The sequence below is a fragment of the Zeus faber genome, assembly GCF_960531495.2.
Source record: "Zeus faber genome assembly, chromosome: 22".
Classification (NCBI taxonomy): domain Eukaryota; kingdom Metazoa; phylum Chordata; class Actinopteri; order Zeiformes; family Zeidae; genus Zeus; species Zeus faber.
Window position 1 is genome coordinate 16,311,760 of NC_137209.1, and position 25,859 is coordinate 16,337,618.

Sequence of the window (25,859 nt, forward strand, 5' to 3'; positions counted from 1 at the left end):
AAGTTCAATTTATTTTGCTCAGTCAAGTGATCGACATGATCAACATTTGTTAAAATTTTTACAATATGGATACACAAACATCTTTGAAATGGAAATGGCCAGTCGTGGCAAGGTAGTAGAAGTTAGCGATGACCTGCTGCATGCAGGCCCAGTTGCGTTTGAGAGAGAAAAGAAAGTAAAAAAGAACACTGCTGCCCCCTGGCGGTAAATCAACTTTCAATAGCTGAACACAATTATATTCATCTACAAAGAGCGGGAATCAGGCCAACATCATAATCATAATTCGCCCTCTATATTTCCGCCACAGGCAGGCGCTGTCGCCACCTCACAGGGTGGTGTCTAGAGACGGCGTTTCACCACCTGTTGCTGCCTTTTACCCGGGGATCTGCGGCGGCGAGGGAAAACAAGGATAAAAAAAAAATTTATACAAATTAAAGACACGTTACTCCCGCCCCTTCTCGTCACCGGTGCAGAGTGTCTACTTTTCAGACATCTTGCGAATCATGTAGTTGAGGATTCCGCCGTGGCGGAAGTACGTGAGTTCCACGTCCGTGTCGAACCTCATTCGCACTTGGAACGTTTTACCAGTGTCGAGCTATCGGCAAAAGGAAACAGGAAGTGAAAATGTAAATAAACATAAAACATGAAGTAAAAATGTAAAAGAAAAAAAAAAAAGGCAATATAGTTCCACAATGTTGGCAACACAATATACTTCAGAATTGTTTCAATTTTTATTTTATTTTTTTTTTAAACACCAACACACTAACAACTCATCCATCCATTTTCAACTCTCAGTTTTGGCTCCACCTAAGATCCTAAGTAACTGAAGCTAACTCTGTTGTGGGGGATCTCTCCTGTCATTTACAGGCCTACTCGGAGATTATAATTTAGTGGGTCCAAAAATGACAGGGCCGCGTCCTCGCGGCAGGGAAAAAACATTCTTACATAAAAGCATGTCTGTATAATTATGTCTTTGAGGCCATAGAGGACGCAGATTTTTTCATTTTTTATTTTATTTTTTTAAAGGCCTACGGGAGTACTGAACTTTAATGGAGGCAAAGGCCTCCATTAATCTAAGTGTAGATTGAGGATTATCCAGAGGGCCAGGGATTGCGGCCTGCACATCCCAGCTTAAAAGGGCGTAACTATAACTAGCGGCAAAATCCAGCTTCGCTTCAAGCCGAGAGTAAAACATTAACGTCTGTTCTCGTCCGTTTTCTCCGGAGGATCGCATTTAAGTGGCTTAAATAAAAACAGTGGATTGATATAAAAGTTGTTTTTTTTGTATTTATTGATGGCATGGAGGGAGTCGTTGGTGGATTTTGACATGGTGGCCTTGCGTGGCTCGGTTGGTTCGGTGATAAAGTTGCAGCTCCAGGTTATTACTTATAGAAAAATAGAATTAAATACAGATAATTTGTAATAAAAGAAGAGCTTCTCTTGCCAGTGGAAAGCAGGTGATCAGCCATTGATCACTCAGTTAACAGATCATTGATCACTTCCAGTAAACAGATCTCTATAGATGATCCCCCCGAAAGCCGCAGAACAAAAGCCATGAATATATGCATAAAGAGAAATAATCCATCATCAAACCTGCTTGGAGGTGGATATGCTGCTTTATAGACGGCTTGTGTAAAGTTTACAACTGCATTTACAGCAAACTAAATTTAAGGATCCTAGAAATATAACTTATAGAGAAACACAAGTATCAAGATACGCAAAGATAAATAATGTCATTATTATTGGTAGTAAATCTTTTTTATTTGTATATTGTGTAATATCGAATATTTACGCATTTTTTTCTAACTGTTGTCCTAATATGCCACTTAAACGTAGTTAAAGTTCGGCAACATCATTTTCCAGGACTCTTCACACATGGTCCGAGGCAGATAAAAATGTTCCTCTGAAGTAAGAACAAATTCAAGGGCGAACATATTGTTAAATCCTTCATTTGTGTTTAAACTGCGCGTACACAGGATTTAAGCACAGATCTGAGGGCCGCACTGTTCATGAATGAGGCCGTGGAGTACAGTTTCAGGGAAAAAAGGTTGGGGTGGTAAAAGGTACCTGCACGTCGACCGTCATCCTGGGTTCGAGCTGCTCGGGGACGAGGACGGTGAAGCGCTCGCGGCCGCTCAGCCCCAGGCTGTCGGCGGTGTCCCCGGGCAGGTACTCCAGCGGGATCACCCCCATCCCCACCAGGTTGCTGCGGTGGATCCGCTCGTAGCTCTCCGCCAGCACCGCCTTGATACCCTGTGGGCGCACACAGAATATAATCCTCTGTCCATTAATTTATCCATTCAGGGAACCCCAGGGTTCTCCAAGTTCACTTTTGAATACGACTTAGAATGACATGCATTGCCAAACTCACGGCCATACCGCCTAAAGTATGTAGGATATAATGGAAAATCAGTATGGATTTTCAGCCGTAGAAAATGACTACAGGGGCCCGTGGTCTGTTGGCTCCAGGCCCGCAGCCCACGCCTGGCGCCCAGGGCCCGGCTTCTGCCCTTGCTGGTGCATCTCATGCCTGCACATAGGGGTGGGGGGGTGGGTTGTATGTATGTGCCTCGGGGGTACAGGGTCTCTTGGTGCTCTCTGGGACTGGCTTGTGCACCTCGGGAATAACCCTTCCAGAATAATCCATCTGTTTTTGTTTTTTTTACCTATTTAATTTAATGAGCATGGATGTATGTAATATATGTGTATGTGGATGTATGCGCGCAACATTTTTATAAAGAATTATAAATCTCTGCTGAAACACTGCATATTTTTCGAATGTTAATTTTCTGATTCTAACAATCACAAGGCTCGCAGTTAAATCAATGAGTCAATATTGTACTGTGATTGAAGGTTTTCATTTTTACAATTCAATAGTTAAGTAAAGATATGCTATTCATATCAATTTGTGCATCAGTGAATCTAATTTAATCATAACACGTGGGCCTGGCCTACAGGAAAGAGCAGTTCATATGTTGACTGTATCCAGTGTTGTGTTGGTCATACTACACTAAAGAATGATTTATTGCTTGTGTTTAGTGAATAAAACAAAAGATAAGGAATTAAAAAAAAATGCATACTAAATCTCAATCGCAATATTGGTCTAAAAAAATGGCAATTTGATTATTCTCCCAAATCATTCAGCCCTAGCGCGGCTGGGAGGTGAAAGGGGCAGACTCACCAGTAAGAAAGGGCCTTTGGCCGCCCAGTCTCTGGAGCTGCCTGAACCGTACTCCTTCCCCGCCAAGATCACGAGGGGCTGACCGGCCTGCTGGTACCTTTCAGCAGCGTCAAACACGTCCAGCTGCGCAGACACAGCAAGATTTATTTTTACTTTTATGGATCCGGTGTTAACAAAGTTCGAAGCCCGGATGCTTACTGCAGTTATCCTAACATGAGATTAAAGGGCAGTTACAGAACAGTTCCGAAAAACGGAAGAAATTGGTCAAATATGAAATGACAACTCCTTCGCTCTAAAGAGGACATTAATTTATCAGCAGCAGAGGGAAGTTTGCCGTATTATAAGATAATACTGTTAGCATTAGCATCTGGATTCAGCTTTCTTCAGTGGACAATTTTATCATAAAATCATAGAAACACGGGTCCTGCTTAAGCAACATGGCGCAGGAAGAGGGAAGTTACCACTCGGCAAAAAACAGGACCCACAAGTCAACCATCGACACTCACCGTCTCCTCGGTGGGGTGGTGAAGGGTGCGCGGCGCCTGCTTGTTGAGGAATTTGTTGAAGAGACGGATGTTGGCGAAGGTGCCCCGGGCCATCACGGCGTCGTTGCCGCGGCGCGAGCCGTAGGAGTTGAAGTCGCGCGGGTTCAAACTGGCCAAAGCGACAAAAGCGTTAAAAAAAAAACACAGAAGCCACCTAAGATTGGGATGCTGGGATCGGGTACCTACAAAACAAAACAAAGAATCAGCCTCACCCTCTGTTGGTCAAGTAGTGCGCCGCGGGGCTGTTGCGGGCAATGTTCCCCGCCGGAGAAATGTGGTCTGTGGTGACGGAGTCGCCGAAGTTGAGCAGCACGTAGGCGTCCTGGATGGCTTTCGGCGGCTGCAGCTCCCTGGTCTGTGGCGTGGGAAAAGAGGAAATTACTCGGCCCGTCAAAACGCGGGCAATTCTGTGTTTTTCCAAACTTTTTTTCTTGGGACCCACATAACACTAAATAAATAAATAAATAATTTTTTTTAAAGAAGACAAAGCATCGCAGCCTATTTAACAAAGGGCAAATTTGTGCATAAATGAAGGTTTCGGAATCTGTTGTAGTTTATACAGTATATTATAGCTTGAATTGGTATGTTTTACAAGTAATAATAATAATAGCTTTATTTATATAGCACATGTAAAAACACAGTTTACGAAGTGCTTCGACAGATGAAATAAAATCAGCAATAAAAACATTAACAAATTGGAATTAAATAAATTCATTGAATTGAAAAAGCCGATGGAGGAAATAAAAAAAAAAAAAAAAAAATCATTGAGACAATCTACAACAGCAGCTAGGCCGTTTGGGTCACCAGGTCTCAGAGGAAGGTATATCGTGTGTTGTTTTTTGGCCAAGAGGCCGCAGATAGATGGAAAATAAAATTGGACATAAAACACAACCCTGCGGTACGCCACGGCTAGATTCAAGATTCAAGAGGTTTACTCGTCACATACATATACATACTTTCATACATATATGCAGTGAAATGTAATGCAATGCACCCGGTGATAACACACAATATGTCCTAGGAAAAATTTCTTTCTAATAGACCAACTGACTCCTAAAACGTAATACAGTAAGTCGAATACCTATAGAATAAAATAAAAATATATCGAATAAAATGAAATACAATAAAATAAAATGAAATTAAATGGAATAGATAAAGGGAGTATGCTTATGTATATGGAATAGCCAATTATGTATATACAGATATGTGCATTAAAGTGGCATGTGAATAAAGTAAGGTAGTGTTTGGGATAATACAGCACAGTATACAACAGTACGGCGCAGCAATACGGCATCACCAACAACCCTGAACAGTGACACAGTATGCAGTACGGTATGCTACATACAGTACAGTGAGGTAGTGGAGCCGATGTGTGTGGCTCAGTGAGGACCCCTGGTGAGGTCAGCATTGACAGTTCTAATGGCTTGCGGGAAAAAAAGGTAATGTGAGTTGTAGAGGATGAGTCGTTACCAGTGGTGACAGCGAAGGTTCTTTTTTAAAAAGGTAGGAATAAAACCAGCCAAGTGAAACTATATTTTCCATGTACTGCCATTTTCTTTTTTCATATTTTCATTGCATTGCTTTATTAATATTTTGCCAGTGGTGTTTTTGTAATTGCAGTTTCTTTCTTTTCGAGGATGAATAAAGCGCCTATCTATCTAAACCAAGGATTTTAAAGAGATAAGAAATATTCTCACGTCACAAGTTTGTTTTATGCACGTGCTATTCAAGGTTCAAGAGTATTTGCGCATTTTACAAACTGTATATGTTGATAAATAAGGCCCGGTAATTGTATTCAGGCAGAGTTTATAAGCTCCCTAGTTTTTTATTTGTTCTACTTTGTTTCAATATAAACATTAACACCAGGGTTAGTATGTAGGCCACCATACATTTAGTGTTATTATACATATATTCAGTGTTATTAGGTTATGTTTTTGTTGATAAGTAGCCTACTTTTACATTTGACTTATTTACCAGCTTTATTAACACTTATAACACTGGTATTACACTGTACATACTGTAATAAGCAAGTTAGTATATCGTAATAATTCATATTTATAATTCATGCCCTATACACCCATAATAATTTATGCTGTGCATGGTATTGCTTTTGTATATCTTCATATATGTCTCTGTTTTGTATTTTTTAGCTATTTGTATATAATTGACAATTAAATCATTTTATTATGATTTATTTTTTATTCAATTTTATTTTATTATTATTCAACATTTCTTTCAGACTACTAAGCTTCTTTTTTTATGCTGATGGTCTGCAGTGTAACGCACCAAACCTCCCCAGAGCAAATTCAGAGTGGATGATAACTGATTCTGACGAGCTTTCCTTCTGTGGCTGGAAGGCGTGACTACATAAGCCCCTTTTGTGCGGCTTGAAGGTTTACTGTGGACCGAGGAAGAAGTTGTGAAATTTTGACGATCTCCTGACCCAGACTTAAAAAAAAACAAAAAACAATGCTCTAATTCATTGAGCAACCCCCCCCCGCAGGAGAGGCCATAATTCATTACATCATCTCACAATACTGCATTCATACTGCTTCTTCTACAATGTTAGATTACTAGAGAGTACTACCTTGGCCACACAAAATTGGCCGTAAAACACAATTCCTTCCTAAATTAACCACATCAATTATTGAGGTATGAATCGAAATTCAATTGCAATACTCGTGCAGCCCTATTGGAAACCTGTCTGGCAGGTTGCAGTGGCGAAAGGAAACTTTTTTTTTTTACGAAAATTCTGAATGAACTTCCACAAACTTCTCTGGGAAATGATGGATGCGCAACTGCGGTGGTTATTCCGAGTGAAAGCCCATCGCGTGGGATACGGGGCGCCTCGTCGACTTACCAGGCCGTCGAAAAACGGCGGCGACTTGATGTAGGTGGAGTCGGGGTCCCAGGTATACAGCTTGTCAGAGGGAGCGTTGAGAGAGTTCCAGCGTTCGTTGACTTTCTGCGAGGTTGGGGAAACAAAAACAACAAAAAAAAACAAAAACAAAAAAAAAACATTAGCAAACCCTATGATGGTCTTAGACCAGACGTCTTAATCGACCAGAAACAACATAAAAAAGTACTTAGTCAATGTCTAAATTCTTATCTATTCCTGCGTGATAACGAAGTGCAGAGATGGATAATCCCACCATGTTCTAAACGCTACAAATCGAAGGACGCAAGTCGAAACATTGACACTTTTTTGGGGGAGAGCTTTACCTCGACTTTCTCGTAAACTTCTTTGAACATGGACGGAATGACAAATTCTCTCTCCACCACCTGGATCTCCTCTCGAGTGGGCCAGATGTCCCTCAGGAAGATCTCCTTGCCATCGGCATTAACGGCTAGAAGAGTTCGAAACAGCAGAGGACGAAATAAAAAAACGCTAATAAATAAATAAATAGATAGATAAAGGGAAAATTGAAATGATATCACGACTTACCCATCGGTTCCGTCTCAAAGTCGATCCTCACGGTGCCGGCGATCGCGTAGGCAATGACCAGTGGTGGGGAGGCCAAATAGTTGGCACGGGTGTTTGGGTGGACACGCCCCTCAAAGTTTCTGTTGCCTGAAAGGACCCCAGCGGCGACCAAATCTCCCTAAAAATAAGTAAATAGATAAATAAACAGCTAATTGTTGAATTTCGGAATTCAAACAAAGTTATATCACAAAAAAATGCAACTGTATAAAACTAAAAACAAAAAAACACTCATCACCACACGTTACATTAAATCACATTACATTGAACAAACATTGAATTCCGATCAGCCACAACATTAAAACCAACTGCCTAATCTTGTGTAGCTCCTCCTTGTGCCGCCTAAACAGCTCTGTCCCGTGGAGGCATGGACTCCACAAGACCTCTGAAGGTGTCCTGTGGTATCTGGCACCAAGACGTTAGCAGTAGCAGAAATAAATGTAAATGTAATAAATGTACCTAAAGTATTAAAAGTAACAGTACTTGTCATATCTGGTGCCTTGATATAACAGACCCTATAATACAGGATTAAGCTCCTGCATATCCTGATTACAATTGACAAAAAATGCTTACTTAATGCTTACTTTCACACATGGACCGCAACTCTGAAATTATCTGGACATTACCTGGAGGAGCTGTATGTGTGAACGCAAATGTCGGAATCATTTGATCCGGACATTACCCGGACTTTACCCATCCAGAACCCTAGTACAAAGTCTGGGTAATGTCCAATTAAGCGGTATGTGTGAACAGAGCAGGAAATTGTCCGGATCATTCACAGCGAACGGGCGTGTCACGTGTTGATGATGTCTCTAGCATGTGCCAGTTATTTATCTTTGTGCGGAGCGTAGCTGCTGCGTACTCCTTTCTGCTTTCTTTAGTATTCCTTTCGCGCGCTCTCGTTCATATTGCGGATACGTCCAAATACATGCAGTATCAACGCAAAAAAAAAGCTGCTGATAAGTCTGTAGCTTCGTCCACCATCTTGGGTGTGCTGTAAAACTCCGCAGCGTCATGGCCTGCCTCCTGCACACGCTACACAGGCGCCGCCCCTCCTCCAAACCAAATGGAGTATTTCCAGGTGGTGTAAATGCGTCTGACACGGACAACATGTGTGAAAGGGTAACTCGGACAATATCCAGACATTGTCCGGAGTGCATGTGCAAAGCAGCTTTTCCATATGCATTAATTAGTTATTATAGTTAGTTATATACTTAACTAAAAGATATGTACCGTATTTCCTCAAATATAAACCGGTAATAAAATAAAAACAGAGCCTCTAATAAATGCCGGGGAGAAAACTGATCGGAGCTGCAGCACTGTTCCAGTGTGGAGCTCGGCTCCCAAACAAAGCAAATAAAAACAAAGAAAAAGTGTGTTTTTATTGTAAATGTATTGCATTTACTCCATTTCTTACTGCTGCGTAGGAAATCGCTTCTTGGGGCAAATAGCCCACTCTGAGCCCTCTCACTCTATAGCGCTCCAAGCAGGATGTGGTGCATTCAACGCAAACTCAGAAAACTGTAATTCCCCCGTTGGCTACAACCACAAGTGCGACTTTTAGGGGAGCTAAGAGCTACTATTATTAGCTTTTCACCATACATGTGTTTGCATGGCATGGCACCCAGACGGAAGTTTGATTCAAAATTCATGCTAAAATGTGATCAAATACACTTATTAAACAGAGGGAATTAGATATAAAAGCCTTCCTCTAATATAAGCCTTGTACGCTCTGCGTAATAAAGGCCCCGTTCACTATTTGAGGAAATACGGTATATTAAAAAATATGTAAATAAAACATTTACACACACACACACACACACACACACACACACACACACACACACACACACACACACACACACACACACACACACACACACACACACACACACACACACACACACACACTTCACCTGTGTAATGGCCTCTGTCACAGCCTCTGGGAGGGGCCCACTGTTTCCTATACAGGTCATGCAGCCATATCCCACAACCTCGAATCTTGACGAGAGGGAGAAAAATAACAAAACGGTTGCTTCTGGACGAAAAGCATTTGTCAGGTGGGTGCGGCACTCTGGGGATCTGTGTCATGTCTTGGCGCCTCACCCCAGCTGAGAGAGGTAGTCCATGACGCCGCTCTCCTTCAGGTAGTAGGTCACGACTCCACTGCCTGGCGACAAGCTGGTCTTGATGTAGGGCTTCACACTCAGGCCGCACTGTATGGCCTTCTTTGCCAGGAGCCCTGGGAGCACATTATTTATTGTCATTCCTCCTGACAGTAACCTAGCAACATATCGGCCAGCGAGTCATCTCCAGCTGATTCAACGCTGGGTGGTGGTGTCGTTCATTTGAGTGTAGGATTTCAGTTATAAAAGCGTCATTTCGGCATAATCAGTCGATTTGCCAACATCGGGCAATTGTCATATGCAAAACGTATGACAATTGCCCGATGCATCGTATCAAAGTATATAAAGTATATATGATTAATTGCAATACCCTGTCATATAGGTCACAGACAGTATGGTCTATGTCATCTACAGAGCATGTTCTGCATCAAGCTAAAAACCCAGTAGGAAAAATACACAAGCATTGGGAACCCATGGCGGAGCTAACTTTTAGGTCGGCCTACTACAGACGACAACATTCGAATAATTTATAGCCAAAAATGTGTTTGTTTTTATATGTATCAAGCAAGCTTTTTGCAGGGGCTACTTCTGCCTTTATCATAGAAGGCATTGAAGACCTACAAGAAACACTGTGATAGACAGAGGAAGACATGAGCAGGAAATGACGCCAGGCCAGGTTGGGCACTTTGCCAACACGGTTTACCTGGTTTGGCATTTTTGAAAGCCAAATCGTCCCTCGTGATATCTCTAACTCGTTTCCGTATCAGCCCAAATAGGGTCCGGTCCAATGCAATCTATTCGAGACCCAAACCATTGTTTAGCTACAAAAAATATTGCCATCCCCACCTTTTACACGTACGTCCAACAGTGCATACGTACCGGCCCCCAGCATCACGGAGGGGTTGCTGGTGTTGGTACAGCTGGTGATGGCTGCGATGACCACGGAGCCATGAGCCAGGGAGTACTCTGTGCCACTGTACTGGAAGGGGACCGCGGCGCTGTGGTGCTCAGGATTCACCTGAAACCCCTTGAAGCCTTGCTGGAGCGACACACACGACACACCGATAGGAAGATATTGCAAAATTGAATTGGCTACTCGTTTACCAGAACTCCGTTCATTGGGGTGGAAAAGAGAGTTTGACCGGTCTGTTATGGAGTCGGGGGGGGTCCACACCTTTGCTCCCAGGCAAGCTTGGAAGTCGCTTTTCATCTCGGAAACTGGGATTCTGTCCTGGGGCCTTTTGGGTCCACTGCAGCAGGGGACGACAGTACTCAGATCTAGCTCCACCACCTAGAGGAGACGGGAGGACAACCGGTGGAAGTTGTTCATTTCAGCCGTTCTTGGTCACGACGCTCCTTGTTTTGGTTGAATGGGGAAACGGGCTATTTAACAGTTTGAGATTTTATCCTTGGCGTACTGTGTGATGTGTGGACAACATATTCTAGACCTACGAAATGAAAAGGGTAGATTTGATTTTCTCTTGAGCATCTCTCAATTTTGAGCAAGTTCAATCAATATTCAAAGATGAATACTAATACTACTCTGCAATAATTCAATCAGAATCAGTTGTCATTAGCGTAAAAAAAAAAAAAAAGTCCGAAAAAATGGAGAATTAAAATTATAATAAAACAAAATTTAAAAAAGTAAATAAAGTACATGAAGCATCTCTCTCTCTCTCTCTCTCTCTCTCTCTCTCTCTCTCTCTCTCTCTCTCTCTCTCTCTCTCTCTCTCTCTCTCTCTCTCTCTCTCTCTCTCTCTCTCTCTCTCTCTCTCTCTCTCTCTCTCTCTCTCTCTCTCTCTCTCTCTCTCTCAGAGTGGCTGTTTGTGTCTTGCCTTTGTAGGTAGAGGAAAACAGACTGTATCGGGAAAAAAAATCTCATACATTTGTCAACATTATCGTGGAATATTTTATCGTGATGTCATATCAGATTATACCCGTGTGAAATCTGGATCCTGAGAGACATCATTATAGTCTCTAAACATGGCCACCGCTTTCAGGTACTTCAGTATGTAGTCCAGCTTCTCAGCTTCTCTCCCTTGAACAGAAACATTTTGTGAGAAAAATCTGTCCTCAAGGCCCAAATGAAACCTTCAAACATTGGAGAGCTTTACATTTTGCTTATAATAATAAGGGTGAATTCACTGATTTGTAAGTAGCCTTTTATTTTTGGTACACCTTCCGCCATTGCCTGTACACCATTTTAATTTTGACAGTGGCCAATTATGTTCTACTTTTACAGGTAAGCAATAGCCTATATATTAGGTTCAAAATCTGCAAACTCACTAATTAAGTGCTTAAAGATGCATCAGTATATCTAGAAAAACACAGACAATCGACAATCAATCATTAGTTTATTCTCTAACCATTGAAATAATGTTGAAGATGAATTAGTCCTTTTCAATGAAAGAAGAGCCGACAGTTCTTTAAGAAACAACAAGTATTCATATAATTGCTTTGGCAAAGCGATGGACAAACCAAAGCGGCTATTCCTTTATTTTTTATTATCATTTTTTATTTTATCATTAAAAATATATTAAATTATCGTTGTGTAATACTTCAGCTACCCACAAAATATTCTGTGATGGAGGAACCACTGATTGCTTGACGGCCTTGTCCGGAAGGTGTTCACATGTTAACTGAATCAGGCGCAAGTGTTTTTAAAGTGGTAAAACAGACAAATGGTACAGTAAATCATTGATTACAGCAATTGTTTCCTCATTTTTCATTTTATGTATTCTAACATAGCTATCTCAATGTGGCAGAAAATCAGAACCTCTCACAGGAAGCAACACAATAGAGGTTTTACCCGAGGATATTGTCAGAGTGAGCTGACGTTATAAGATTGGCCTATTTTGGCAGGAGACTAGAGGCCCAAACTCACCGGTCTGCTCCAGATACCCGATGCTGACGTCATCCACTGGGAAAAAGGCCGCGGTGGCTCCGTACTCCGGACACATGTTGGCAATGGTTGCCCTGTCGGCGATGGACAGCTGAGCCACGCCGGGCCCGAAAAACTCCACAAACTTCCCGACAACACCGACCTCGCGCAGGTGCTACAGGTGGACAGGGAGAAAGGAAAGGTTAGTGATGGATGTTAATCTATACACTGATCAGCCACAAGATTAAAACCACTGACTGGAGAAGTGAATAAGCCTGCTCATCTCGTTCCAATGGCACCTGTCAAGGGGTGGGATATACACCGCGTTCCAAAATATTATGCAACTGATATTTTTCTCTGATTTTCCTAAATAGTCGATGCAAATGACAGTCAGTATAATTTTCAAGTCATCAACTGTTAGGGTATAATTCGAATGTTATTGAACAAACCTCCCAATTATACCAGTATTTCTTTCAAAAATAAAAAACTCTAAATGCACTGTTCCAAATGATTATGCACAACAGAGTTTCAAAAAATTGTATAGGTTGTAAAGAACAGAAAATGGTCATTTGTTGACTTTGCAGTATTAGGAGGTCATATTTACTGAAATCAAAAGCTATTTCAATCAAAAACATCTTAACAGGCCAAATTACATGTTAACATAGGAGCCTTCTTTGATATCAAGTTCACGATTCTTGCATCCATTGAACTTGTGAGTTTTTGGGGAGTTTCTGCTTGAACTTCTTCGCAGGACTTCAGAACAGCCTCCCAGAGCTGCTGTTTTGATGCAAACTGCCTCCCACCCTCATAGATCCTTTGCTTGAGGATGCTTCAAAGGTTCTCAATAGGGTTGAGGTCAGGGGAGGATGGGGCCACACCTTGAGTTTCTCTCCTTTTATGCCCATAGCAGCCAATGACACAGAGGTATTCTTTGCAGCATGAGATGGTGCATTGTCATGCATGAGGATGATTTTGCTACAGAAGGCACGCTTCTTCTTTTTGTGGTCAGTCACAAACTCTATATACTTTGCCGAGGTCGTTTTCACACCTTCAGGGACCCACCAGCTCTCTCCCCATGATTCCGGCCCAAAACAGGACTCCGCCACCTCCTTGCAGATGTCGCAGCCTTGTTGGGACATGGTGGCCATCCACCAACCATTCACTACTCCATCCAACTGCACCATCCAGAGTTGCACGGCACTCATCAGTAAACAAGACTGTTTGAAAATGAGTCTTCATGTATTTCTGGACCCACTGCAACAGTTTCTGCTTGTGAGCATTGCTTAGGGGGGGCCCAATAGTAGGATTATGCACAACTGCACAAGCCTCTGGAGGATCCTACACCTTGAGGTTTGCGGGACTCCAGAGACACCAGCAGCTTCAAATACCTGTTTGCTGCTTTGTAACGGAATTTTAGCAGCTGCTCTCTTAATCCCATGAATTTGTCTGGCAGAAACCTTCCTCATTCTGCCTTTATCTGCACCAACCCCTCTGTGCTCTGAGTCAGCCACAAATCTCTTCACAGTACGATGATCACGCTTAACTTTTCATGAAATATCTAATGTTTTCATACCTTGTCCAAGGCATTGCACTATTTGAGGCTTTTCGGCAGCAGAGATCCTTCTTCTTTCCCGTATTGCTTGAAACCTGTGGCCTGCTTAATAATTAACGGGGGGGAGGATGGTAGCTCAGGAGGTAGAGCTGATTGTCTAGTAATCTAAAGGTTGCTGGTTTGATCCCAGGCTCCTCCTGCTAACAATCCCAATCCATGGGGGCCCCACCTCACAACTTCCAGGACTTAAAGGATCTGCTGCTAACGTCTTGGTGCCCCAGCTGGCACTGAGCTGAGGCTCAGCTGAATTGCAAAAGGAAAGTGAGACAGTGAGAAGCTGCAGCAGAGCGCTACGTTTGTCAATAGTAAAGCGTTCAACAAGGTTGTGCTATAAACATTTTAATGGAGGCCAGGGAGAGCTTTCTTTATTTTTCCCGAAACAAATATACAAACAGACGGAGAAGTGATGATGTAGATTACCTTTGTAACAGTGAGGACAATGTCTGTGGACGTGATGAATTTGTCTGGGGTACCGAAAAGCTTGTACCCCACGACCGCGGGGAGGACCATGCTGATTGGCTGGCCCAACATGACCGCCTCTGCTTCAATCCCGCCCACACCTGGAGGATCGCATTTGTCATTTGAGTATCAGGCTGTGTGTAATAAGTTAACGTTTAGGAAATCCAACCCGGTAGGGCATGACTCCAAGGGGGAACACCGCAATCAAAACACCGTTTTAACAGTAGTTCAAAAGAGTATGAAAAGAATGGTCCTTCTTGATACAAACTGAATATAATGGTTTAAATATGTTTTACACTTAAGCAGAAATGAAAATTCTTGAGTTTTCGTGAGTTTTGTGTGATCCGTTGCACCCCTATAATAAACAGTAGGGCTTGCTTAATTCGTCAAAATATTTTCACACATGACATAGGACATTTTTAGTAGACGAACATTTGGAGCATGGTTGTCCTTACCCCAGCCCAGCACGCCCAGGCCGTCGATCATGGTGGTGTGGGAGTCTGTTCCCACCAAGCTGTCCGGGTAGTAATAGCCGTCCTGGTTAAACACCACCCGCGCAAGATACTCCAGGTTGACCTGGTGTACGATTCCCGAGCCAGGCGGAATGATTCTCATGTTGCGAAAGGCTTTGGAACCCCACTGTGAAGGGACAGATCAAAAATCGTTTGAAGGCCCAGATCCAGATGCCTTTCTGCCATAAAAAAAACAAACAAAAGGAACAACATAATTAAGAAACACTACCTTCAGGAACTGAAACCTCTCCTTGTTTCTGTCAAATTCAAGGTCCTGGTTCTTCAGCAGGCTGTTGGAACTTCACAGAAAGAACAGTGACATTAACATTATTTCCCATGATATTTTCCCATTTTCAATGTTTCAAGGCATCAAAAGGTGGTACTGGAAATGGTGGTACAGTTGGTAGCTGGATTTTTTCATATTAGCAACACCAGGGCAACCAGTGATAAACAAAACATTCTCACAAGCATTAGGCTACGATCTAGAGTCTGTAGATGTCCATACAGATTCAATAGACTTATTGTCGGGTGTGGCAGCGTAGATAATCATCACGTTCTACCAAGTTCTCCTTAACAAGAGCTTGAAATGTGCAACTTTGGTCCTAAAATTAGTTGTTAGCAAAAAAAATCCTGAGAGTACCTTTGGAATTGATGTGTTACAGCGGGGGTCGGGGTGCCAACCACCGGGCCGTGAGAAGACGGGTGGGGGGTGCCTTGTTAAGCCTGTGCTTTTTATTTAATTTTTTTTTGCAAAGCCGATCACAGCGATCCCAAATCGAAAACAAGCGAGCAAACAGTGCGTCTTTATTGTAGATGTATTTATCGATTATATATTTATCTATCTCTCTATCTATTATTTATTTTCCCTCCCTGCGCTGTATCGTCCTTAACAGTGGAGCTGCGGTGCGGGTGGGGGCAGCTGCGGTGCACCTCACCCTTCTCGCCGGAACCGAAGTCGGGCGGAATTCTGAGTTCATTCTTAAAACACAGGGGTACTTTTTCTGTTGGCTGACCCTAATACTCTTTTATTGTAGATGTATTTATTTTCCTCTGTGCATAACAGGGAGACACTCAGTCACCCTCGCTTTGTGTACCACATGCAGTGTCGAATTTGGTGCAATTTGGACACACGACACGTGAAATATTAATACACAACACGCGAGCACTCAGCTCTGTGTTGGGGCACAAAGAGCGGCGGCCAGCAGGGTTGGCAGATCAAGCAGGCTTCACATTGTTGCCCACGATGAGGAGACAAAGAAGCGCCACTTTCTCAGCAATGCCGTTTATCAAGAGGTGGTGACGAAATAAAGGATTTACAGTCTGCATAAACAAGACTGAATTATTGACAGAAGGAATCTGGACACGTCTGATCCTCCTGAAGTTCTAATACGGCTATCTTTTTTTTTTTTTTTTTTTTTTTCTTGCAAAGTTGTCCTTACATTTTGTTAAACTGCCATTAAAACGTCTGGGGAAAGTCTTCCATTTTGAATGGGCATGTACTCGTCTAATCCAACCATAAAGGAAAGGAACCTCTATGTCTCTCTCTCCTATCTCTACAACCGTTCATCTGATCTACTTCATACTTGGCGGGTGTATCGGTGGATCCAAGGACGTGCAGTGTCGAATTTGGTGCAATTTGGACACGCGACACGTGTGATATGAATAAACTTTGAACAAAGAGGCGAACAGCGAGTTCATCCAAAAGCATGACTCGGGTGTGTTTTTTTGGGTGAGAGTGTATTTCCTCTGTGTTTTTCACCGTGATTGACAACGCCTTTGACAAATAGGCATGTTTTGCACAGGTACTGCAACTAGCAACAATAATGGAGGTGGCCTTTCACTTTAAATTAAATTCAGATACATTAGTTCATTTGCCTCAACTTAACAACTTCTGAAAACACATCTAATTCCCATTCGATTTATCGCAACACTTTTAACAATGGTTTAAAATTCCCCTCAAATTTGGATGGAAACATAATTGTAGAATCTGACGATTTTACAAAATGGCCGCTAAAGTCAGTGCAATGAGGCATTGATGTAATAAATTGAAACATCTAGGTATCACAGACAAAAAGGAGACAACAGAGACAGACAGAGCAAAACGGGGGCCTCACTTCCTGTTAAAGTCCACTTGGATGGAGTGATCGATGACCAGGTCCGCCGGGCACACCGGGTTGATGTTCTCGGGATCGCCGCCCAGTTTCATGACAGCGTCGCGCATGGCGGCAAAGTCTACAACTGCTGGAACCCCCCTGAAGGAAGGAAGGATAGATGGATAGATAAGATACAATAGATTGATTAGATGGAAACTTTATTCATCCCCAGAGGCTTTTGTCATCAAATTCAGTGTCATCATAGTAGCTCAAAATAGGCAGTACAAATAAGGGAATAGAATAAAAATATTAAAAATAATGGCAATATATTGTAAAATACATACATCTAAATCTGCTGCAAAAGTAACAAAAAATATAAATGACCAAACAAAACAAATGAGAAAAATGTACCTAAAGATAAACAATAAAGATTCTGTGATGAACAATAAACCTACTGATAAACATTAAACATGAACCTATAACCTAATGATAAACAGTAAGAAATCAAAAATAATCCTAGGATTCATCAAGCAAGAAACGAGAAAATAAACTAGAAAACAAAAAAAACAGTGCAATTTAGTTTGCACGGTCCTTTCCCAGATGAATGGGTTTTCAATATTCAGCCTAGAGGGACGGAGGAGGTGCTCACGTGAAGTCCTGCAGAATGACACGGGCCGGTCGGAACGGGACCTCCACCGTTTTGGTCTGCGTCTGTTTCCAGTCCAAGATGCTTTCCACGTCCGTCCGCTTCACCAGGAATTCATCGCAGTTCCTCACGGCGGACTCCAGCAGCACTCGGATGGAGAAGGGCAAGCGCTCTGAGGAGGAAACGCCGCCATCAACCTCCCAATTTCAAATCAAATGACCTTCTTTCCCCTCGGCTAGTTCTCAAATATGTGTATATTCATCAATATTTTACGTGTTTGAAAAGGTTCTTTGTGATTTTTTTTTATATGAGACCCTTTCACCAGGTCTCGTACTGATACATAATAGTGGCTTCTGTGCATTCCTATATTAAATAGGTGAAATCTGAATAAATTACAACTGATGGCGACACATCACGAGATCTTTCACCAAGGGGAATCCAAACTCCCAACAACGTTTTTTGTCACCAAAACGCACGCGGGAAGCGACACCGGAAATGACGCGATGCCATGCGCAGGACATGATAATTTAGTTTTTCTTATATCCTTGATCACTGTAAAAAACAAAGCAAAAAAAACAACAAAAAAACAAATAAAAGCAGAATTTAAATAAGAAATTGATTGAAAACCTTGAAAAGAAAATTCCAAAAGGTAGGTACAGTATGTGTGTTTCTGGCTGCTGCTCCGTACACGCGTGTTTCCTCCCCCTCTTACTCCGCGTCTGCGCTCATTGGCTGTAGCTCATTGCGTCGCTCCTCAGTCGAGCCCGAAACGACCAGATATTAAACCTGCTTGATATCTCGCAGGCGTCTGCGAGCTACTGGCGAGCGGTCGGATGGCGTTGTGAGCGGTTCACGCCACACGCTCGTCAACCACAGGAGCGCACCATGATTTGCCCGCGATCTGGGGCTTTGCTCGGGCCATCTGCAAAAAAACCTGTCGGCGAGTGGAAAATCAGGCCGGGATAGCGTCGTCTGAACTCGGCATGAGGGTAAACAAAGAAAGCAAACGACAAGCTTTCCTTGGCCACAGTTACCCAGAGCATTAGTCACTTTTCAGCTGATGTTCTTTGTTTCTATTTGTTACCTGTGTGTTTACTTTTTGCCCTTTTTATGCAAAACCTGTATTGACTATTTACCATTCCCCCAAGCTCCATTCAGGAGCTGCGCCTTGGCAAAATTCACCTGAAAACCTACGGTATGTGACGTGTATTAAACACTAGAGGGCTTTTAATTTAAAACAAATTTTAACTCAAATAAATGTTCAGTCTCCTTGCTGGTTGTTCTCACACATCCAGAAGACTAATTACAGCAGCGCTTGTACATTAAATGACACATTGTACATTCATATATTTTAAGAGCTGGTTATAAGTTATTGTGCTGGTGTTACTGATAACTTCACAACCTGTTCAGTCCCTTTGCTGGTCGTTGGCTGGCTGGTTATTAGCTTTTGTATTTATCTGTAATGAAGCACAGTGTTAACAATGTGAGTTATAGCATTCTTTCTCAGCCCTGGTACTCAAACCATTTCCTAATGCCCCAAAAACATAATAAAATTGATGTCATAAATGTGTGAGGATAAGTCGAATAATGGCTTTAACTGATGACTAATCGTCGACTCGGAAAATCTTTAGTCGGGGGCAGCTCTGGTTATTACCACTGTTATAAACAGCTTGTTATTACCATATCGGGGATCACCAAGTTTGGACAGATTGTAAAAGCGCTGCTCTGGTGCCTTGGGGTCGAGAGGCTCGACTATATGTAGAAAAGGATTGTTCACAGCGCAAAACATCCTTTCTTCGTCGACAGGAGAGCAGGGAATGATGTTGGGTTGAGCAAATCTTCTATCCTGGCACAGGTACAAATCTGAAACAGAGGGAATCTGGGTAGAATGTCTTTGAAAGAAGAACGCGCGCGCACGCGCACGCGCGCGCACACACACACACACACACACACACACAGTAATAAGTTAGTTAGTATAAATAATTATTATTTATACCCTGATTTATCCTATGCATAGTATCACATTTTTTATATTTCTGTTTAGTATTGTTTTGGCTATTTGTTTATATTTTACAATATTTACTTTAACTTAACTATTTACTCTATATTATTTTCAGACTGTTTATCTTTTTTATATGCTAATTGCCTGTAGTGAAACGCACCAAACCTCACCAGAACAAATTCCTAGATTATGCAAATATGCCTGGTTATAGACAGACAGACAGACAGACAGACAGACAGACAGACAGATAGATAGATAGATAGATAGATAGATAGATAGATAGATAGATAGATAGATAGATAGATACTTTATTCTTCCCTGAGGGGAAATAGCGCGTTTGAAATCATACAATTAACCAGGCAAACGTTTGAGGCAACTGTGAGTGCTTGACAATCACAGGGCATTAGAGCATTACATAATCGCATGTTTTGTTCCCCCCCCCCCAGCAGTGACACCACCCATTAAGAAACCGTTGAAAAAGGAGTCACTGTTGGACACGTGAGGAGATAAGAGCAGCTTGGCAGTGACCCTCCTCAAACTGCATGAAAAAAAATAAATAAAAAATAAAAGCACAGCAGGGTAAAAGTCAAACGATCACACCATGTGATGCAACGTGCAAGCACGGAGTCCAGTCCTCCTGCCAAAAGGGCATGGAAAGATTCCTTGTACTTCCAGAACGTTTCCAATTTAGAGTTCACAAATTGGCATTAGCGTATTATACTAGTTTGGTGACTATGATTGAGTTGTACCCGTGCTTTGGGGACGAGATGCCCTTCATACGTTTTAAGATGACATGGCTATACCCTGCCAATTGGAAGCAATGTTTTTTTATAAAACCACAAGGATGATTAATAACTGAAGGTACCGATTGACCCATCGAACACACGTGGTTATTCCAAAAAACAACCTACAGCGGGGGCCGCGTTAAAACGCTACAACGAAATCAGTCGCCTCCCTCATCTAGTTCACGTCGCGCTTGACGTAACGCTAAGGACCCGGGGAAAGATGAGACGCCGGCGGGAAGGTCCTTCCGGGGCTGAGCTCGCAAGCAAGGCCACCCTTCGGGCGTGAACGCAAGGCGCCACTCAGACCAACCCCGGCAACCGCGTCGATTGGGGCGTAGCGGGCGTAGCGGGGAGTTGCATGAAGCGACTTACCTCCGGCTCTCGCAGCGCGGCGCGCACCCTGCTCTGCACGATCTGCCGGCCGACGCCGCGCACTTCCGGCTTGTCAGCTGATGCTGCATTCCAGCGGTGGGAGAACTCGGGAGAAAATGAAAACGGACACACACACACACACACACACACACACACACACACACCAACACACCTTGGAGGAAGGGCGCTGGAAAGTGCCACTTGAATCGGAATCCCAATTTTTTTGGAATTTCCGTTTTGATTGAGATAGCGGGGCCTGATGGAATGGGCCCGAGCATTCCTCGCATGGGGGATATGTGCTGCACTCGGCGAAATAAACAGACCCCGGTGACGATTCTGGACCGCGTCGAGGTCGGAGGCGGGGGCTGACGGACTCCGCGTCACCTATTTCCGAGTGTCGGCTGAATGCAGCATGGGATGATTTCGAAGGGGCGTTCCTCGCCGGAAGAGCGGCGGCAGCCTGAGCGCTGCAGCCCCGGGCAAATCAACGGAGGAATGCCGGTCTTCCTTCATATTCGACTGGAGCTGTATTAACTGTTCGGCTTTTCTGACCATTGAGCACAAACGAATATGTATTCTGTCATGTATTGTTGTCGACAATTATTATTATTTTTTTTTTCTTAACCAGATGCAAAGCTATTAAAAGCCCGCCGAGCGTCCCCCCACCATGTCAAAAGAGAGGGTCAAATAAAGCCCAGTATTTTATTTTTTATTTATGCTTATGTCTGAGTTTGATATTTACATTGATTCTGTACGTGCTGTGATTCACGTATGCATGCTTCATTTATTCATCAAATGTTTTATTAGATTAAGGATACTTCGCGCTCTCTCTCGCTCTCTCTCACACACACACGCACACACACACACACACACACACACACACACACACACACACACACACACATATATATATATATAGATTTCGACTCCGTCTGCTTGTTTTAATGATGTACATTTTTTTTTATCTTTTAAGTTTTTTTTGAGACATTCAACTTGAGTATTGGTGGTTTTAGTATAACATGAAATAGGTTATTTTTATGTGGGATTACTAGCAACATTACGCTCCCGAAGTAGCTGCCGCAGTTCGGGGAGAGTGCTCCCCTGCCCTGGCCCTTCGGCCCTTTCCCCCCCAGCGGCAAGTCAGTCGCAGCCGGACAGGGACTCCCCGCATCTTCCAATAAATGCGCTCTACCCAAACAGGGACACGCACGGTGACCGTCGCTCAGGTCCACTATTCTAACTGCACTATAGCCAGGCAATGTAAAGTAACCCGCTGCCAACAGTGGCTAATGGGGATACGTGTGAAACCCGCTGGTTCGCAAAATATAACCAGAATACTGCTCAGGCAAACTGAATTCACCCACACTTTGCAGGCGGACATATGAGGGGGAATAAATAAACAATCCCACCAACCGCGCACAGTTTAAGGGAGATGCGCTTATCCATCCCAACGACAATAAATACAACTGTGGAGGACGCATGTTACTTGAAATCACTTTTTTTCCTCAATGTATTTAACTTCCTTCCTTATCGGGCGAGAAAGGCAAAGAGGAAAAGGCGCGGTCACCGAATGCGCTATAGACTTCATATCATAGTCCAGCCTCTTAAGGTCAGTCACGTGACTGTTGATATAATGGTCTTGAAGACAGGTATCATTCAAGGTGAAGAGTGAGGTCGAAATAGATATGTGACTCGTCATCCTTCCGAGAAATTCATACATAACTTATGACAGCACAGAGTCTGATAATGTGATTACAGGCAACTTGTGAATCATTTTATTTCATTTCATTACAACCCAGTGAGGACGACAGGTTATTTACAAGGTCTGGATGAGTTGAGCGCTCATTTAGTGCAGGTATTACAGAGCGGATTGGGTCCACTTTTATCTCAATCATAGTGAATTTTGAGCTGCACTGAACAGTGAGATAGCATTGGTCGCAGAGGGGTCTCGCAGCGTTGTTTGGTTGCAGAATGCTGGTCCATGCTTGCACAAACTAAATGAAACCAGTTCTGGGGATGAGGGGCATTGCCTTAGAACTTCAGCCTTTTCTACCAAAAGAATGTTCAGTGGACACGATCTGCCCTTTAGCTCCGGAGGACTTTGCCGCCGATGCTCGTCGCCCGTTGGTTACACGCCGGATTGTGTATTTCACCGATGGAAGTCTCTCCTTTTCCGACTGCCCTTGCCGCCCTGCTGGATCCTGTATGTTTTCCTCGCCTGGGCTCGCTCCTTCTCCAAGACCTCCGTGTCATCTAGTATTTCAAGCCCGGGAATCTGGCTGACGACATACTGCCTGTAAAGAGAAAGAAAGAACTTATTTTTCCACATAGAATGACAACATATCATATTTTGCGTGGTGTAATGCTTCTTGTGCACGGGGGCATGAACATTAAAATAATTTGGAGAAAAAAACAACTATTTTCAAACTGAGCGGGTTACGTCCTAGAACGTCACAGGTACAGTTTGAGAGCTCTGTATTATGACGAAAAAAAAATCACTTTGAAATTTGTAAATCTTAAAAAAATATCTATTGTTCTGTTTTAAAACGCTGGACAAATTTTGTTTGTATTTATAAATAAAGTCTCTGTCACAGCAAGCCGTTAAATGTTTGAAATTAGATTGTTGGTTAAAAAGTATTATAGCCAAAGTGTTATTGCACTTTGAATGGTTGTGTAACTTTGCAGATGACCCCTCATATGCGATTGCACCACCGGTGGATTCTGCACCAATGATCAGCTCTATAGCCATTTCACAAAGGTGTTGCAGAGATCTGTACACTCCTTGAGTCTCTTCGCTTACCTATAGTCATTGTACTGGGTCAAACTTCCTCCGTTGAAGTAGCTCGGCGCTGCCTCATTATTCATCATACTGAGGATCCTGGATTTGAAAGAAAGAAATGGCGAGAGTGGAGTACGGCGACTGTCAGTTTGTCTAGCTAGGACGTTAGAATAACGGCAAAAAAAAAGAAATCGTACTTGATATTTGGAAACTTCCGGCGGATCTCCTCCACGAAAACCGGCAGGTTGTTTATCTTGTTCTTGTTGATGCACAGCATGGTAAGACTGGGCATGAAGGGGAACTTGATGTGGGACGTGTAAATATTGCAGTCCAGAATCAGAGTGCTAAGTCTGTCCAGCTGGCCCAAGAGAGCCGGGTTCCAGTTGGCACCGATTGAAGGAGAAAACTCTTCACAGCGTTGACATTTTTTTTTTGGTACATTTCAAACAGGGAAAACTACACTTTCCAATAAATTAATCACCTTGATATTATAACTTGTCGCTATTGAGAAACGTACCGCTCTGCTGCAGTTTCTCAACGTGCTTGAATGGAGTCCAATGGGGCAAACGTTTACAGCTTTAAAAGCACACTAAATCTCCTTTTCGGAAAACGGGAGATCTCACTGTATAACCAAGCAGACTTTATATGTTATACGGGGGGGGGGGGGGGGGGGGTTGGTCTTTTGGTCACATTCGCCTCCGCGTAGGAGACTAGAAACAGGGTAGCTGCGCCGCTTCAATTTTGTGAAGTGAAAAGTGAAGCAACCTGCTGGAGGCAACGGGACTCCTTGGATGCGCTGCGGCGTTTGCAAAAAGTAGCTTTAAAGGTAGAACGTGTCATTTCTGCCGCCGTCTCTCGGTCAAAACAATAATAAAATGCAGGTTTGATACAGATTTCTCTGAGTTTGAAAATTGCTGGAAACATTTGGGATCATGTAAGTACGCACAACACAACAAAATATTTGACTTAGGTCCAGTGTTTTTTTTTTGTTTTTTTAATGCGGAAAAGTTACATATTGTACCTTTAAATAAAATGTGATATTACTGTTATTCAAAACAATAAGCTACATTAAGTAGCGTTGAGTATCCTGATTTTTAAAAAGAGCATTTCACATTGGACTGCATTTAAGCACAGTGAGAAGCTGCAGCAGAGTGGTAAGTTTCTCAACGGAGAATGTTTGAGCGAGGTAACAGTTTGTTTATGATGTTGGCATTTTAAGGCCTGGGTTGAAACATAGTGTACTGCGTGCTAGCTATCTGACCATGACTGATATTCTAGTCCGTGACTTAATCTGGTATGTACTGTATCAAAGCACTATATCAAAGACGAAGATAGATAAAGTGGTGGAAAAAAATACTTTATACTCTATTATACAGTATATTACTATTCTCCTTCAGAGAAATCTCTACAACTACTTGAACGTTGGAAGACTGATTATATGAAAACTCGCTGAACGGACTCTTTGACCGGTCTCACAACACCGGACCATTCAATTTATCTTAAAAAGAAAATAATAACATCTACTGTTTTCAATATGTTCCGTCTTAAGATTTCATTTTTGGCACTTTAAGGGCTTCCCCTCGATCGTTTGGATCAAAAATTGGAATCGGGATTGCTGTCGTACGTAACCTATAAGCCTTATGCCTCAACTCCGGCGACAAACACAAGTACATTGAATGATCACGGATGTGCCCACGTCATTAAAAGGATACTCGTCCAGCAGGTTGTAACTCAGGTCCAACACCTCCAAGCTATCGCTCTGTGCCAGTATGGCGCTGTACGGTATTTCTGAGAGGCCCTGGTGGGCGAAAGAAAGCCACTGAAAAGTTGGAGTCTGCGTGGGTCGTCTCTGCTGGCCGGGAGCAGTGTGACTCATGACAGTATGAGAGCTGAAGGAGATCTTCCTCTTTGGCCACTGCCGATTCAAGACGCAGGACAAATCACAGGACCACACCATGATCCATCTGCTGAAATTCACAGTGAAACACTATTAACGTTATACAGAAAGCGACGGTCGTAAAAAGTGCATTTCAAGATTCAAGAGGTTTATTTGTCACATACATATACATACATTCATACATATATGCAATGTAATGTCTGTGCAACGCACCCGGAGATTATGCAGAATAGTTACTAAAGCGAATATAATAGTTGACCTAATGCCTACCTAGCAATTAACTAAAACTAACTGATTCCTAAAATGTAATGCAGTTAGTGAATATAATAATATAAATAAAATTAAATTAAAAATAAAATAAGACTCAAAAAGCGAATACAAAGTGGGGGTACAAAATAGAAGTAAAGGGAATAGTTATGTATATGGGATAGGCTATTTGTATATACAGATCTGTGCAGTAAAGTGCATGTGAATAAAGTGTGTATGGA

At 42.7% G+C, this 25,859-nt stretch overlaps 2 protein-coding genes across 2 annotated transcripts; both read right to left on the bottom strand.

Moving 5' to 3' along the window:
* On the bottom strand, positions 1–20,724 carry aco1 (aconitase 1, soluble). The gene is made up of 21 exons (XM_080023730.1): positions 20,696–20,724; positions 19,217–19,399; positions 17,540–17,708; positions 16,912–17,049; positions 15,027–15,096; positions 14,741–14,924; positions 14,247–14,386; positions 12,218–12,389; positions 11,271–11,371; positions 10,508–10,624; positions 10,213–10,372; positions 9,314–9,449; positions 9,124–9,208; positions 7,172–7,328; positions 6,949–7,073; positions 6,587–6,691; positions 3,939–4,081; positions 3,688–3,835; positions 3,182–3,304; positions 2,068–2,253; positions 1–595 (listed from the first exon to the last, which is right to left on the bottom strand). The coding sequence occupies exons 2-21, from the start codon at positions 19,323–19,325 to the stop codon at positions 479–481; spliced, it is 2,685 nt and encodes an 894-aa protein (XP_079879856.1). The 5' UTR covers positions 19,326–19,399; positions 20,696–20,724; the 3' UTR covers positions 1–478.
* Positions 20,499–25,431, bottom strand: LOC307247395 (leucine-rich melanocyte differentiation-associated protein; the record flags this gene model as incomplete). Its single annotated transcript, XM_080023548.1, has 6 exons — positions 20,499–20,525; positions 20,696–20,778; positions 22,874–22,989; positions 23,496–23,573; positions 23,672–23,832; positions 25,171–25,431. 6 exons carry the CDS (start codon positions 25,429–25,431, stop codon positions 20,499–20,501), a joined length of 726 nt encoding a protein of 241 aa, XP_079879674.1.
* Between the last annotated feature and the right edge of the window lie 428 nt (positions 25,432–25,859).